Source organism: Stylophora pistillata, chromosome 8 (assembly GCF_964205215.1).
Source record: "Stylophora pistillata chromosome 8, jaStyPist1.2, whole genome shotgun sequence".
Taxonomy (NCBI): domain Eukaryota; kingdom Metazoa; phylum Cnidaria; class Anthozoa; order Scleractinia; family Pocilloporidae; genus Stylophora; species Stylophora pistillata.
In genome coordinates this window covers 6,095,888-6,112,500 of record NC_142526.1, presented here as the reverse complement: position 1 = coordinate 6,112,500, position 16,613 = coordinate 6,095,888, and the positions used below count along the sequence as shown (strand labels likewise).

Sequence of the window (16,613 nt, the reverse complement as noted above, 5' to 3'; positions counted from 1 at the left end):
TGTAGTAAGCAGCTCTTGACAAACAAGGCATGTTCATTATCGCACAGAAAGAAGAGAGTCCCTCGTAGCCACTTCCAGTTTCTATTGAGTGGTAGACAGCTCTCCGGTTGACATCAAATGATTTGCCTTTCTTGGCAAGGTTGGGTGATGTCTGCCAAGGAGTACTTTCATCACAAGAATTGCAGTGAATGGAGAGATCTGACATCAGTCCATAACGGCTAGCGGTATTTTCTTCAATAGTAAGGTCTCCTATATTAAAAACATGACGGAAAAGGATGCTATTAGCTATAGTTACTGAACCAAACAGAACCACAATGTTGGAGCATTAGTTCACACCTCCATAAATGTGTACAAGTGTTGCAGTGAAGAAAGATCAGAAAAAATGATTAAACAATAATAAAACTCCTTTTCTGCAAATAATTCTAACTATCGTTTTTCTTTAGGTTCAAGGGGCTGAAAAGCATATTTATGATGTGTGATATTTTTCTCACCTTCTTCGCATTTGTGTAAAGTTGAGAGCACAGAAGAGAAGCTCTTTAGATCAACGAGCCTGTATCCTTTTTCTACCTCAGCTACCTCGAAAACTTTTTTGTTTTCATCAGAACTTGAAGAAGACTCATCTTCTGAGCTCTGGAATCTCATCTTCTTCCTTGAAGAACTAGGAAGCTGATCGCTTTCTTCGCCAAAATCTGACAGATCAGACTGATCGTGCGAAGTTCCTGGGGTCGGTTCGTTTGGTTCACTCTTCCTGTTGCAACCGCTTTTCTTCAGTAATTGCGCTTTTTTACGATCTCCTCCATGCCCCTTTCTTTTCCTAGTTTTCCTGTAAACGGTTCTTTTCTTCTTTCCAGTCATTCCAGCACAAAAGAGACAAAAGGAGTTCAATATTTCGCAATACACTGTGACAACTTTCACACAAAAATCTCTCACTCGTCTCCAGTGTTACTCTTTCAATTTCTTATTTTCCCCTTCATGTAAGACAGCACAAGGATTCTAAGGGGCGTTTCGGGCTTGTTTGACATATTTTGAGCTCCAAACAGGCTGGTAAACAAGTAAGAAACAAAAAATGCTGTTTTGGTTGCCATGGAAACGAGATTTCTATTTAGATACCTCTTCTTTTCTAACGTAATTTCTCATTTATATTTTAAAATTTTTCGGTAAAAACGATCGTCAGTGTAAAGTCGAATAGTTGAACCTCGCATTTCTGAAGAAAACAAAAAAACAATATTTTGAGCTAATTTCAGGTAGAATCCCCCCTTAAGGGCAGAAGAGCCCCTGGGGACATTGTCTTACAAGACTTGTTCCAAACGGTCGCAGTCGTTCTGGCATCTGATTGGTGCCAGAAAATCTTTGTGTTTTTCTGCCCAATCAGAGGGAAGTGTCGTTTGGAGTCCTTTCGTGTGTTTTAACACGCATATATACAACAAGCTCTGTTGCTCGCTCTGTTTGTCTCGGCCGTGCGACGAAGCTTTGCGCGAGGTGAAAAGTTTCAGTCTCAGCACACAATGTAAGAGAAATCGATCAGATTGTCCGCGAAATCTTACCGGAAATTATACTGAATACTTTCGCAGGTATCACAAGAGAACGTGTTTAAAAGTTTGCGAGGTTCGTATAAAACATAATGGTTGCAGGCATTGATATGCCGCTTTAAACGTTAGATGAGATGTAAGCTTAAATATTTTTAGATTTTTTGCACAATTTGTTGTGACTGAAACTTTTCCAATCCCGTGAAGTTATTTCGTCGCACGGGCCACGCAGGTATGTCAAGCAACTGGCACTTACGCTTACGTAGCTTTCTGTGCGCGCCAAATTCTAATCGTTGCTTTGTAGTAAGTCTTTAAAATATGGCCAAACTTGCAGAGAACGTTAAGTACGTGGACGACCTCCAGCAAGCGCTTAAAGAAAGCTTAGCTGTGTTTCCGGTTAGCTAATTAAAATCTCAACAAAAACTAATCATCGAGAACATCGTGGAAAGGAGATATGTTTTCGGACAGTTACCGAAGGGGTTTGAAGAAAGTTAATCTTTCAACTGCTGCGTTGAGTGTTCAAATTCTTGAGCTCGAAAGGCCACGGACTCTCTTCTAGTCCCTTGGTCATTGTCACTTCACCGCTTTTGTCGATTGTTGAAGACCAAGTTAATTACCTTTGATCATTGGGAATCGATTCTGCTTTCATTGGGGAAAACAAAACCAAAGACAAAGAAATATTGGATGGAAAGGGCGAGCTTGCTTTATTGTAAATGTCAGCTTAGTACAGGGTTATCTACCCACGTCTAATAAACAAAAGTTTCCACGTTTAGCTTTTCTTTTTAATTTTTCAAGCGAAGATTAGATTAGATTTTTGCCAGGCGTGCCCAAAAAAATGCGTAAGCGCCAGTTGCTCGACATACCTGCGTGGCCCGTGCGACGAAATAGCTTCACGGGATTGGAAAAGTTTCAGTGACAGCAAATTATACAAAAAAATCTTGAAAGATTTAGGCTTACATCTCATCTAACGTTTAAAGCGACATATCAATGCTTGCAACCATTATGTTTTATACGAACCTCGCAAACTTTTAAACTCGTTCTCTTGTGATACCTGCGAAAGTATTCAGTATAATTTCCGGTAAGATTTCGCGGACAATCTGATCGATTTCTCTTACATTGTGTTGCTGAGACTGAAACTTTTCACCTCGCGCAAAGCTTCGTCGCACGGCCCAAACAAACATAGCGAGCAACAGAGCTTGTTGAATATGTGCGTGTTAAAACACACGAAAGGACTCCAAACGACACTTCACTCTGATTGGGCAGAAAAACACAAAGATTTTCTGGCACCAATCAGATGCCAGAACGACTGCGACCGTTTGGAACTAGTCTTGTAAGACAATGTCCCCAGGGGCTCTTCTGCCCTTAACTTGAAATCGACTCACTGCCCCTGGGTCTCCGAGGATGTGGTAGACTTCCCGTATGAATCAAATGATCCACACATGCATTTCCTTCCTGTTTTCCATTCACTTGCTGTTCTTGTACATTTTCGCCCCTTGATATGACGTTCTTTTCGTCATAAGGCTTCTCTGCCTCGGACGAAGAAAAAAAACACACCGACCCGGCAGACCCGCCATTTTGAAAATTGGCCTCAGCGGTCTTCAAATATTGGTATATGTGTTACGTAGTAGGTCATAAATTGTCGTAAGTCTTTAAAGCCTGACGTCAGTGTCCATATCTCCTATTTTCTAAGGTGCTGAGAAGGAGAATTTGTTAAACAATCCAGACCTTCTATAGTTGTTGATCATTATATATTTTTCTTGTGACCCTAACATGCGATTCATGGGTGATAATGTGAGGAAAAGTTAGATGTAGATGTTCGTCTGCAGAGTAAGTATACCTGTAACACATAGTCCAATAACCAGTTAACAATTAGGGAAAGGAAAAAAGACCTTTATCTGGTGGAACGTTCCACACTCATGGACTTACATGTTGATTGCTGGAGTTCAATCCTTAAGGAAATCACGATGCCAAGGAGTATTTGAATGAAAGTACGAAATTCTAATACCATTTATTCATAGCCAAATCATATTATGCTTTAGTTTACTTAATTTAAAGTATAGTTTTCCATTCCTTTTTTTTTTCTTCTGATCTGTTAATAATAATAACGACGACGACGATGACAATAATTTATTAGCAGGATTCCAATCATCTGAAGGTGATTTTCAGGAGGGTCCCCTAAAAATAAAAAAATTAAAACTATGATAAAAGATGACATTGAGGACTAAGACTACAAACTAAGGTTTAAAATTGAGAAATAAAAATACCGACTAGAGGTTAAAAATAGTTCAATAGAATCTGTATCAATTTTTTGTTAAAAAAAATAGTTTTTGGCATCAGTCTCTTGAACTCACCCAGCAGTAAGGTCTAATAATTGTTAATTGCTGATTTATAATATGTTTTGTTTCTGCCCCATTCTGTTCTTTGTCTGCTGACTATTGACATGTAACCATTTTGGGTATTATAACCATGTTATTGGTTCATTGTAGAACTGAGCACATCAAGATGTTCAGTGATCTCACCCTTCAATGCATTTTATTTACACTTTGATCCTCTTTGTTTTCAAACTATACCGAAACCTGCTCTCTTCAAAGTTTTCATGAATAATAATCATGGACCATGAACTAGGAGGTCAAATCCCATTTGCTAGAAACAAATCATGCTTTACTTTTTACAGCTGATCAAAGTGAGAGGGAGGCGAAGCAGGGCTTTTTCAATGCAGCTTAATCTGTACACCCTAACATCAGTACCGTATGTATATATTTTCCCTACTGTACTCTATACGTTTCCTAAGATGCTGACAAGGAGAATTTGTGGAACAATCAAGAGTTTTTTAAGCTGGTGATCATTTCCTTTATATTCTTAGGTCACCTCAATGTGTGATTCATGAATGACACTATAAAGAGAAATGAGTTTCTCTTCACTCTTTGGGTAAAAACACTAATAATGAAATAAAAGTGGAATAAGAACTCCCTTGCTCAACTTACAAAATATGCATGTGCATACATATTATAATTATGTTGATCTTTTAAACTCCCATGAGTGACCAAGACAGAATTTCTCCTTATAATATCAATACAATATCAAGCAGAGAAGTGATGAGAATGAAGAAAAATATCAATTACAAGATTAGTTGATCCAATACCAAATCTTCCCAACTCAACATGTGTATCATGAATAATTTTTGCCAAAGTTTTGAATGACTGGTCAGGCACAAAAGTGAGGAAATAAGCCATGTTATATCGTGACCTTGTTTTGTTATACTTGTGTTACATTATATTAAGTTACGTCATGGCTGTGTTACGTGTACATGGATGCGTCTGCGCAGAAAAAGAACAGGAATAAAAAGATCTTGGAATGTTAATGTTCATTGCGGGTTTGGTTATAATTTCGTCCTTGAGTTTCCTAAGATACAACAAGCCACTTTCATGAAAACTTTTTGAAGACTGTTTCATTATTGGTTCAAGACAGGGTGTGGAATTTTGGTCCAAGTCTAAAGTAGAGTTGGAATAATTTTATATTTCAATTAGAGAAAGGGGTCAGTTGATTTTAAGGGTGCTGTCCCTGCTGAAGAGAGGTCACTGATGAGGAAAGCTTCCACAAAGGACTTAGGGCAGATTTTTCAGATAAGTTATTTCTGCTTTTGTTTGATATTGAGATGGCTTCACATTCCCCCCCCCCCCCCCCATTTCCTCCGTCATCCAATATTTCTATATCACAAAAATTAGCATAAAGCTCTTTACTTTGTCTTGTTAATGTCTAACCATATAGGGGCTAAACTGACTATACCACACAAAGTATAAATCTGCTTACACGATTTATTCAACATTCATTTGATACACGTAGGTGTTCTGGCCCTATCTACAAGCAATACTCAATGAAATCTCAACTGTTTACATCTCAAACAACCGTAAATATACAAGTATCATATTTGATCTGCAGATTTATTAATGAAGATGAGAGTGATCATCACAGTTTATATGAACACTACTCAATAAGCTGCATCTTCATTTGTTTAAGTCCTTACCTATACCTTAGTTTTGGTTATGATAAAAGTCTGATTTTAGGCGCAAAATATGCCAAAAACACTCTAATATTTACAACAACTGCAGAAACCTCAATAAATTGTGACTTATTAATACGAAATAAATTAACTCTCTAACCTACCATTTGAAGGTCTTTTATCTTTGAAAAGCCGAGTTTTTAAATTTACAATTTTGCTACGATTTCATCAGCTGTAAGTAAAAGACTACATAACCGGATTGCTTTGATAATCATCGATGCTTATAATCTCCATAAGAATATAATTGACTCAACAGAATACTTTGTGACAAAACACAAGCTGGTCAAAACATACAGAAGCATGCAGTAAATTAGGATCGAAACTAACCAATCATAAATTAAGAAAGTTTCCTGAGAGGTCCGAGGTTTGTTTGTTCTCTCTGCAGTAAGCTGTGTTTTTACGTCATTCTCATTGGTTCGACATCCTTTGCTGTCAATAAACATCTTCATTGGTTCATTTTTTTTCATTTCGATCCGGTTCAAATAATTTCGCTGCTATGAGCTCTTCATAAGGATAATTATTCTTTCATTCATGTATTAAGTTGTTGGGTTGCAATGTCACTGAGCTGGTTACCTCACATTTTTAAATTGTAAGTTGTTAATATAATTTCCTTTTAGTTTTATCAATTATTTGTGAAAATAGCGATGCTATATATCAAGGAAACAGTCAGACTGACTCTTGCTAAGTAACTTCTTTGCGTGTTGTTTACCTTCTTCTGTGATGTTATTGAATACGAGGATTAACGTGCGTAAATGACAGTTTTCGTTGCTGATGGCTTCAGCCAAGTGTTGTGCTCCTTTGTCTGTGATGTTATTGTGTGTGAGGTTTAACCAGCGTAGCTGACAGTTGTTGTCTCTGATGGCGTCAGCTAAATACTTTGCTTCTTCATCTGTCAATTGATTTCTTGTGAGGCCTAACCAGCTCAGTTGAGAATTCCTACATTTTAACAATTTACAAATCTCTAAACAGCCCAAAGGGCCAATGTTATTGCCCCTCAATTCTAAATGTGAAATGTTTTTACCTTGATTCTCAATTACAGTAACTAATGAAGCACAATCAACAGCTGTGAGTTGACACTTAATAAAATTTACAAAATTAAAGTTAATTTGTGGAAGTTTACTTTGAACTGTTTCCTTCATCTCACTATTTTCACCACAACATTTAAATAATGTCACTGCTAAATGTTTTTTATCTTTAGTCGGCCAGCAGGTGACTTTCCTTGGCTCCCTTTTCCTTGGCCACTCTTCGTTGTAGAGTTCGTGTTCTTTCTCTTCAGTTTCCACAGGAAGAAGGTCTGTGATAATTTCGCTCGGTAGTTTTTCTTTATCGTTCATTAGTCCTGCTAGAAACTGGAAAACCAGTTCCCATTTGCCGTGATTGATGTTCTTAGAAACAAAGGTACTCAATTCTGTTTCACTCATATTCGTCAGGTGCCTGGCAGCGAAAAACTCTTGCATTGTTAAATGAATAAAACAGAATTGTTTTTCGCGGTTTAACTGGTCAGTTCGGCGGTCGGGTAGGCGGTGAAAGAGGGCGCTGTCTTCCATTTCCCCTACTTCGTTTCCTCCAAAGATCAGCTTTCCTTCTTTAATTCCTTCAAAAGCCATCTTTTCCAGCTTTTTAAATTTCTCTTCAACTTCTCGGGGCAAATCGTCCGATTCTAAGTCTTCGCTAGTGAAATTCTTGCCGCGGAAGTCTTCGTTATGCCTCAGATAAAAAATTTTCACTGCTTTCTTGTAAATATCTGTTAGTTTCTTTGGTAGGCTAAGACTTTTAAACCCTTTAAAGCTCAGCATATGAAAGAGAGTTGAGCAAATGATGAAGCAACTCGCAGGAATGTAGCATAGAGAGAGGATGTTCATGTTACCGCCGATGTGTCGCCATAGTGTTTTTCCCACATCCTTGCCTTCTTCACCAAATTTGGTTACATAATCTTTGACGTGTGTGGATGAGAAGCCGAGGATCTCGTAGACTTTGTCAAAAGGAATCTTTTCGATGCATGGCATAGCCGTAGGTCTTGTAGTCGTCAAAACGGCAGCTCCGTCGAGAAGTTTCCCAGACGCAAGCTTCTCGTAGAGTACATGAACGGGCATCTTTTCGTCCACGCGGTCTCTGAATTTAGGTTCGAAGTTTTCATCGCCGATCTTTGAGTTATGCTTAAATTCATCGATTCCATCGAAAATAAGGAGAACTCTTTCGGGGTTGTCACAGATGTAATTCCAGACTTCTTTATCCATTTGATCTGAGAGGGAATGTTCTGACGAGGTGAGCAGCTCCCTGAGTGTAACGTTGTCAGTAACCGTGTTGACAACTCTAAATTTGATGAAGAAAGCAACATCAAAATGGATTTTAGCATCAGGTGTCTTATTGAATGCTTTGTTTAATGCCCAGTCTCTCAGAACTTTGGTACAGCAAAGAGTCTTTCCGATTCCGGGACGACCAACAATCAAAACTTTTTTGTTTTCGTGGTTAAGAATGTCTTCCGGCCCACTAGGTGCTGTGTTTTTCTCAGCTGATTTGGCGTAGACTTCCAATTTCTCCCGTCTGTCTCCAGTGAAGTTATATCTAACCCTGTCCGGAACAACGACAAGGTTTGTGTAAATCTGATCTAGAGCTAAATGTTTAACTGGCTGTCCTTCGCCGGGAATACCTGAAAAAGGCGCTCGGAGTTGTGGAGGTCGACATGTGTCTTTTTTAATTTTTTTCTTTGTATTTTCGATGAATTCTTGTACCGAGTCTTGCGAGTTGCCATGGGAGGGATTTAGGTGAGTTTTTAGAAACTTGGAATTTTTCATGAAACCATCCTTTTTGCACGTTCGTATTAAAATATACACGGCTTCCATCAGAACGACAAAGACAAAAATTCCGTTCACCACCAGAATAGCCTTCATGCAGGAGTTTTTTTTAGTTGCTCGTTGATTATGACAATCGTGTAAAATTGGTGTGGAGTTTTGCATGACGCCAGTAGAATTCCTTGGCTGATCTCCTGCAGAGTTTGGATCACAACGAAAGCGAGAGGGAAAGTCCGTCGGATAGAGAAATTGAGTTTGTAGGACCATGAAGAGAACGCCAAACACAATCCTCGTGAAAAGTTGACCAGAGTAAGCTATAAACAACTTTTTTCCACCAGATAATGCGTTTTCTCGGCCGCACGATTGTTCCTCGTCACCATTACAAGCGCTTGTAGACAGTTTACTGACTGTAGAGCTCACTATTAGGGAGTAAATAGCACAAACACTTGCAATGAGGAAGAAGTTAAGTATTACAAAGCCATAGATAGGAAGACCGTGTTTGTTGTTTTGCTTCATGTACAGCTCGAAACACTGTCCACGGACTAGGTCGATGTCTTGAACAGTCTTCGCCCCGCCACAGCTGAAATCCGAGCGAGATTCGTTTAATTCCGTGTCTGCCAAAACACCAAGAAAGATTACACCGATCACGATCCAACCAAAAACTACGAAGTAGCTGACTCGGTTAAATGTTTTTGGCGCAAACAGTTCCTTGAAATTATCCATTGGTAGCGTTTGTATTTTCGCTGTTTTCGATTAGATAAAATTGCACAAGGTCTCAAGTTGAAACAATAAAGTGAATTCGTAGAACTCGGTTTTATATGCTAATGAGACGCAGGCAGTTATTGTAAATTCTGTGGAGCTAAAAGATTGCGGAGGTGCATGCATGCGTGTAGTGCATTTGAATACACTCGCCTGTTAGCTAATGTTTGAGACTTATCAGTCACCAATACCCGACGACTGAAAATAATTACCTTTTGCAGCATCGGTTGACGAGGAAAATTCAGCAGTCATAAGATGTATTTGATGAAATGTTCAGATCTATTCTTAGCTGTTTGTTTTTCAGATGCCATGATCTTGTGGTTAATCCCCCAGGCTAATTTTTTTCCATTTTTTACACAATTTCCTGACAACACCCAAACACCCTTTGTGGAAATATGCGCCTTTTGTATTGACCAAGCGTGAGGTCAAGATGGCTGGCCGATTTCTTTTTATGCGTTGTTATCAGGGGGCAAAATTACTGAATTGTGATTGGTCAAGACAGAGGGCATTTTTTTCTTAATTTTTGTGGATGCTGTTAGAACAGCATCCTTTATGCCATCGCATGTGTAAGGTAACAAAAGAAACTTCGGGAGCCAATAAGATCATGAGAATTGCAGTCGATTTAACTCAGTAACATTCTGAGGGACCTCGAGTAGTTCTCGGTAGTCCGTCTTTTCCACGACTTTGGACGGGTCTCAATGATCGCTAACGACTAGGACACGGATATATCCGATCTTCCAAATATGGTTGGCGATAAATGTCTGCAAACGCTCGGAATTGTTTTTGGTTGCTGTAATTAAGAAATTAACAAATTAAGTGTGGACATCAAACGGAGTACCAGTGTAAAACGTTTTAAGCGTTCCCTTTTTAAAATAATTTTAGATAATCAAATTCTTAGCAAATTATTCCTGTAATTTTTTTTTTTATATTTTTAAATATTTTATGATGTATATAGGTTAATTATTTTATTTTAATTATTCCTAATATTGTTACGTTTGTTACAATTCCTTTTTTTTCCGAATTTTAATTTTCGAGGGCCATTAGTTTATCAGTTTCATTACTGTCACATGTTACCCTCGTTAAATAAAGTCTTACTTACTTACTTACTTACTTACCGATGGCGCCCGAAACGACAAGTAAGCCACGTTTATTGATGACGAGCAGAACAAGCGGCGTAGCGGGTGTACGAAGTGATAACGATATTTGGTAAGTAAAAATGTTTCTCTCTATTAATTTTTACCCACTCAATCAGGCGCAGCTTTCGAGGAATACGTAACGCGTATGTTTGTAAAGAACTGTTCGACACTTTCCGCACTATTCGAGATTTTTTGTAAGAGATTTAGTGAATGGACAGATCTGTTTGTTTGACAACAGTTATCGAGCAACGAATTCGAACATTGTCAAAACTTTGGCGATCCACTATTCTTTTAGTTTGAGCACAATTGATTTTCATTCATCGTTTTTGTTTAGAAGTACTCGTGGACGATGTGCTGGACATTATATCTGTCAAAAGGTTAGCCGCGTTTCCGTAGAAAAGCGCTTAACAGGAGTTGTCTGCACTAGCTCCGATTTGAGGATCGTCCCGATCTTTTGGGACACAAAGAAACTCCTCTGTGAGACAATGAACCTCCTTCGGGAGACAATGAACCTCCTTTGGGAGACAACGCACACTGATGAGACTTCATGCAATGTTGCTTATGACAAAATATTTGACAGAAACGATAGTGTGGATAAGTCTTTTGACCGTGAAGAAATCAAACCGACACATTTTGTTCGAAGCAATGTGGTTGCGAAATGCACCCTTGTTAGAGTATTCCTGAAAGCTGTGCCAGGTTCTGTAAAACACAATTCAGCTATTGATTCTGTTACAAAAGTACCAATAATCAGTGATAAGGAACTCAAAGGTATGAAAAACGATTTGCAATTTAGATCACGTACACCGTTCAGGCGACTAGCAGTAAAACCGTACAGATCTCGAGATAGAGAACCATCTAGAATATCACTGTGAAAAGTTATCCAGTCATTGAAATTTCCAAAATTGAGATCAAAAGTGAAGAATTTGCTCAAAAAATCAGTTCCTGCTTCATCTGTTTTACACAACATTGCTTGTAATTATAAATTGTGGAAAATCAGACATACGAAAAGGCAAACAAGTTTCTCTAGTAATTATCTTTTACGAGCTAAGTGTGCCACTTGTTCATTTGCATTTAATGCATCAAAAAGAAATCTTTTACTCTCTGGAGATGTTGAATTAAATCCAGGTCCTGTTGCAAAAGGCAAAACTGGTTCATTGGCATTAGTATCCAATACCACAGGTGATTTGCTCTTAAACTACAGGCTACTTAGACATGGATTAAGACCACTTGATGTTGGTGGAGGAGGCATCTGCTTTTTTAAGTCAGTATCACACCAGTTATATGGCGACTCCAACCATCACCTAGAAATTAGAGCATTGGCTGTCCAGTATTTGAGAAATAATCCTGAGCGATTTATAGAAAGCAATTTGGATGGATCATGGTTAAGTTATTTATCTTGTATCTCTATTCAAGGAACATGGGCTGAGAAACTTAGGGAAAAAATACTGAAACAGATTCCACTTGATCAACCAAACAAAACAAGTCAATTGCATACAGTGTTGCACCTAGCTGTTGGTGAAAGAACAGATATCTCCCTCAATGTAAGAACTGATGATGGCTTGACAAATGGTGCTGGTAACATAATCAAACTTATTCAAACACAAGAAACTGGCAAACCAGGTATTATTTGGGTACAATTTGATTGCCCTGATGTTGGTGAGAAAACAAGACATGATAATAGACATCTTTATAAGCAAGGCATTGAACCTACATGGACACCCATTAAACCAGTTACATCACAGTTTGCAGTGGGTAGAAATAGAACAGCACAGGTCTAAAGAAAACAATTTCCACTACGTCCTGCTGCTGCAAAAACCATTCACAGGTCACAAGGTGATACAGTTGATAAAATAGTTGTCAACTTTGATGCAAGAAAAGCAATACCTCATATTCACTATATAGGTTTAAGCAGAGTAACAACAATAGAAGGCTTACACATAATAGACCTTTGTGAAGACAAAATAGCTGTAAATACTGATGTACAGAAAGAAATGGAAAGGCTGAGAACTGAAGCTAAATTACATTTGTGCATAAATCCCGTTTACAATGCTGATCAAGTGCTATTAAAAGTTTGTTATTTAAATGCAAGGTCTTTACATAGACATATTGAAGATGTGCAAAGTGACCTGAACTACAGTAGTACTGATGTAAATATTTTCAACAGAGACAAGATTCTGTCACTCTGATGATGAGAGTGCATATATTATTGATAACTATAGTTTGTTTAGAAATGATGGTACAGTAACAACTACTAATCTCCGACCATATGGAGGAACAGCAGTTTATAGTCGGGTTGATTACTATCCTGGTTATCCGTACTCCTGTAACTCTCATGGGATTGAAATAACTGCTATCAGACTAATGACTGCTCCACACATACACATATTTGGCATATATCGCTCACCCAGTGTACCCATAGTGCAAATGTGTTCTGCATTATCCAATGTTTTATTTTCACAGGCCTTGCAACTCAATGTTTTAATTGGTGACTTTAATATTGACTGGCTAGAAAATGCAGAGAGAACATCACTGTATAACTTATTTGTAAGAGATCATGGATATAAACAGCTTGTATCATCTTACATCACAGATAACAAGACTTGCATAGATCATGTTTATACTAACATACCCATATCAAATATTAAGGCAGAAGTACTTGAAACATATTTTACAGATCACAAGTCAGTTTGTGCACTTGTTGATTGCTTTAATGAGGCAGTTTAAATATCAAACTGTTTTGCATGAAGAGAGAGAGAAAGAGATATTCCTGATTTTCTAATATTCTGGTACATGCTCATACTACTCATGAACCTTCATTATGTTCATTGACTAGGAGCTTTTACGGTAATGGCATTAAACTGAGAAGAAACAAATTAGCTATACTTGTACTTGGACATTTACATTGTATGACTCTACATGACATATATCAAGCACATTACAAACTACTTCATTTTGCTGCAAATATGAAAATTGGTCAAAATACTGTTACTTTTATTTCACAGTACAGTTGTAACTGACATTCCAAACATGGCGTCAAACTCAAGGTAAGTTCTTGTCCTGATGAGACCCTAGCAATCTCTTAATACATTAACCCATTGCCATTGAAGCTAATGAACACAATTACATTCATTTACCCACAAATTTAATTCTCTCTGATTTTTCTTTTCTTTTAGTAAAAGTACATCAACAACAACAAAGAGTAGCAAAGGTAAAGACTCAGGTAAAAAAAAAAGCTTTTTTTATAAAGTAAATGGTTTGAACCCAGGAGTATCAATAGTTTGTATAGTGTGATCCGCGTGAAAGAGGTTCTAAAAATATGTTGGTGAATGACATTTCAACAACCTGTTTGCAAGTCATCTTTAGAGTCAAGTAAATAATAGTTGTCAGTTGATGATGTTGTAAAGTCTGATCCATAGACCACTTTCATAAATGGCTGCTGGATGAAAATTCTTTTGTTTAAATTTAAATTAGCCCTTCTGGCCTTGCTCGAGATAATGTATTCTTTTGAATTTTGTACCGGAGAACAAGGTCAGAAGGGCTAATTTAAATTTAAACAAAAAAATATTAAACCACCAGCCATTCATGAAAGTGGTCTATGGCCAGTTAAGCCATGATCCAATTGGCTGTAAGATGTGTGTAGTTTGTCAACAGTCATTGGTCTGTTGTGATCCATCTATTGTTCATCAGTTTGTTTATGTCATTAATGAGTCCTTGGTAACATGGGTAGTTGTTGACATCTGTTGAGAGATGTGTCTGTGTTCTAAGTTAGTAAACCAACTTTCCAAAGTCAGTTGTTGAAACTAGTTAGTACTGTATGTTAAGCAGTTAGCAGACTCCCATTCAGGATTCTGTGATTAATATGTCAGTGATCTTCATAAATGTGATAGTTTACATCGCCATTTCTAGTCGCTTGTTTATTCTCAGTTAGTCTTGTGTTAAGGTTCCTACCAGTCTCTACAGTGTAGGATGCTAAGCAGTCAACAGAATGGCGGGGGGGGGGGGGGGTGGGGAGGAGATATAAACCTTGTCTGCAACTATAGAATTGACTGAGCCACAAATACAAAATTACTAAATTGTTCTTCTATTTTTTTTTCTAGACGAATCCATAGAAGGATATGTACATTTGTTAACAGAGGTTCAAACAGCAAGAAATTCCACTACTAACTACTTCAACTGCCGCATTCAAACAGGGCAGGAGGAAGCAGTACATACTGTATGCTATTCACCTCAAAAATGCATGAATTTAAACCAAGCATTCCTTAATAAATCACCAGTGAAGATTATTGGAGTGAAACAAACACCATCAAAAAGATTCCATACACGAGAAGAAGAATTTACCATTGCAAAACATGCAAAAATTTCTCCAGCTTCTCTATCATTTTCTTTTAACGAAAGCTTTAGCAACCAGCTATGCACAATTACTCAAGCACTAGGAAAAGATCTATACGAAACTGTAGATGTCAAGGCCAAAGTCCTCAAGAAGGCGGAAAATAAACAAGTCATTATAAAAGATGGTGAGAGGGCAAAATATAAAAGTGATTGTCTTATAGCTGATGAAACTAACTCGGTAAAACTGGTCTTGTGGGAAGGCATAATTGATAAAATTCATGCTGGGAAAACATACCACTTCAAACAATTGAAACTTGGCATTTTTGATGATGTCAAGTATTTAAATACTAGTGAAGCCACTGACCCTCAAGAAATTGATGATTTACAGAACATCAATCTGACCACACCAGAAATAAAAGACAACACCATTGAAGGCCACTGCATTGGTGTTCAGATCAAGCGTACTGCCTCTTGCATAGTATGTAACATGACCATCAACGAAGCACAACTTGAAAGCGAAACTGTAACTTGTAACAACTGCAACATGACTACTCTTTCAAGCATTTGCAATACAAAATTAGTTGCTCAAATTGTCTTTCAAACTATGCAGGAGAAAAAAATTCTCAAATTTACCTGCTTTAATGATGCCATAAGCAGCTTCCTCATAACAACCGACTCCCAGATGTCATTATCTGATATCCCACTAGAAGACTTACAGAAAATCATGTTGCAGGCAGGGAATAAGAAAATTATAGCAGACAAAACAACTCAAGTAATTTCACAGTTCCTCCCCTTGCATTGATATTAAGATTAAAAATACATGTACGGCCAATAGTGAATCACAGATTTAAGGAAAACTGTAACTTGTACCAAGTGCAACATAACTGCCCTTCCAAGTATTTGCAATACAAGAGTTATCTATTTGCACAAATTTTCGTTCAGTCCTGGGCGGACAAAAAATGCACAAGTTTACTTGCTTTAATAATGCTATAAGTAGCTTCCTAATAACAAAAGACTTTCAGATGACGTCTGATATCCCATCATAAGGCTTGAAGAAAATTATGTTACAGGCAGAGGAAAAAACCATGCAATATACCACACCAACAACTTCAGTGATTTCGAAGTTCCTCCCCTTATTAAGTGATAATAAGATGTATGAACATTAACTCTCCTTTTCTTAAACTCTCATTCAAGCTCTGCGAAACAAAAAGATAGTAAAGTTTACTTGCTAATGACACTATAAACAACGTAATCAGTTAGTAATTACATGACTTAAACAATATGTTCCAGGGAAAGCATAAAAATTTTAAAACCAACAAAACCACACAAATGGTTCAAGAGCACTACCTTCCGTAAATATTGTAGTTGTGTTATACAATTTCTCTTGTTAATTTTTTTAACTCCCTTATGGGAACATGAGTACTAAGGAAATGTTCAGTTGTGTTATTTAGTAAGTTACCCAAGGCAAGGTTAAAATCTTACCATTTCAACAGCAACATCTCTTCGTTTTTGTTTTTAATACCACATGTTATAACTTCCCTTATTTACTACCTCTCAAATATCCTGTTACAGTACAGGTAAACTAATTTCATTGTTTCACTTGTTACTTTTAATTTTATATCTTGTAAATGTAGAGAACACTGCTTTTAAGCAACTTATAAGAACTTTCACATCAATATCTAAAAACCCGTTGTTAATACTAAAAACGATCAGTATTGCAATGACCTGTATTTGAGTTCATTAATAAAAATGTTGCTATTTACTTGGGTAGTCTTGTTTTTCTTCTTTTTCTGCTCATTAGCTATAGCGCTTCTGCCCCGACGACTTTTAAATAAATTCTTTCAATGCCTTCAATGTTTACCACCAGCATCTACACGCAGTTTGCAACTGCCTTTTGTTGCAATTGCCCCGGGCAAAATTACTTGAAAATGATTGGCTGAAAATCGCTTAGCAACGGCTGACAAAGTAAAGGACTTTCTGTTTGATCTGTAACAATGGCGTCCCGTTTTGC

The 16,613-nt window shown here is 37.5% G+C and overlaps 2 protein-coding genes, 1 long non-coding RNA gene and 2 pseudogenes across 9 annotated transcripts in view; 2 read left to right on the top strand and 3 right to left on the bottom strand.

Moving 5' to 3' along the window:
* Positions 1 to 1,256, bottom strand: part of LOC111319234 (uncharacterized) — a 5,241-nt pseudogene extending 3,985 nt beyond the window's left edge. The window contains exons 1-2 of the transcript XR_015990943.1: positions 492 to 1,256; positions 1 to 249 (exon numbers count right to left, since the gene is read on the bottom strand). The exon at positions 1 to 249 is cut by the window's left edge and continues 2,085 nt beyond it. The product of XR_015990943.1 is annotated as an uncharacterized LOC111319234 (transcript). The remainder of the gene's footprint in view (positions 250 to 491) is intronic.
* Positions 1 to 16,613, bottom strand: part of LOC148724644 (uncharacterized) — a 60,690-nt gene that overhangs the window by 17,844 nt on the left and 26,233 nt on the right. The gene's annotated exons all lie outside the window — the stretch shown is intronic.
* LOC111343349 (NACHT, LRR and PYD domains-containing protein 3-like) lies at positions 5,328 to 9,482 on the bottom strand. 2 transcript variants are annotated; one of them, XM_088731102.1, is made up of 2 exons: positions 9,350 to 9,482; positions 5,328 to 8,992 (listed from the first exon to the last, which is right to left on the bottom strand). In XM_088731102.1, exons 1-2 carry the CDS (start codon positions 9,387 to 9,389, stop codon positions 6,234 to 6,236), a joined length of 2,799 nt encoding a protein of 932 aa, XP_088587228.1. In that variant the 5' UTR covers positions 9,390 to 9,482; the 3' UTR covers positions 5,328 to 6,233. The 2 variants fall into 2 exon arrangements, with proteins under 2 accessions (XP_088587228.1, XP_022806248.2); XM_022950513.2 differs by lacking the exon at positions 9,350 to 9,482 and having other exon boundaries at positions 5,328 to 9,101.
* On the top strand, positions 9,552 to 16,362 carry LOC148724647 (uncharacterized). Of its 5 annotated transcripts, none has more exons than XM_088731135.1 (4): positions 9,552 to 10,343; positions 13,276 to 13,317; positions 13,447 to 13,481; positions 14,371 to 16,362. In XM_088731135.1, exons 1-4 carry the CDS (start codon positions 10,255 to 10,257, stop codon positions 15,402 to 15,404), a joined length of 1,200 nt encoding a protein of 399 aa, XP_088587261.1. In that variant the 5' UTR covers positions 9,552 to 10,254; the 3' UTR covers positions 15,405 to 16,362. The 5 variants fall into 5 exon arrangements, with proteins under 5 accessions (XP_088587261.1, XP_088587260.1, XP_088587263.1 ...); XM_088731134.1 differs by having other exon boundaries at positions 13,447 to 13,493; XM_088731137.1 differs by lacking the exon at positions 9,552 to 10,343 and adding an exon at positions 11,688 to 11,814 and having other exon boundaries at positions 13,447 to 13,493.
* LOC148724648 (uncharacterized) lies at positions 10,759 to 12,997 on the top strand (annotated as a pseudogene).

Coding starts and splice junctions, on each gene's coding strand:
- LOC148724647 (XM_088731134.1), top strand. CDS start 10,255: ATGGCGCCCGAAACGACAAGTAAGCCACGTTTATTGATGACGAGCAGA. Junction 10,344..13,275: donor CGAAGTGATAACGATATTTG/GTAAGTAAAAAT, acceptor TTTATTTCACAG/TACAGTTGTAACTGACATTC. Junction 13,494..14,370: donor TAGCAAAGGTAAAGACTCAG/GTAAAAAAAAAA, acceptor TTTTTTTTCTAG/ACGAATCCATAGAAGGATAT.
- LOC111343349 (XM_022950513.2), bottom strand. CDS start 9,101: ATGGATAATTTCAAGGAACTGTTTGCGCCAAAAACATTTAACCGAGTC.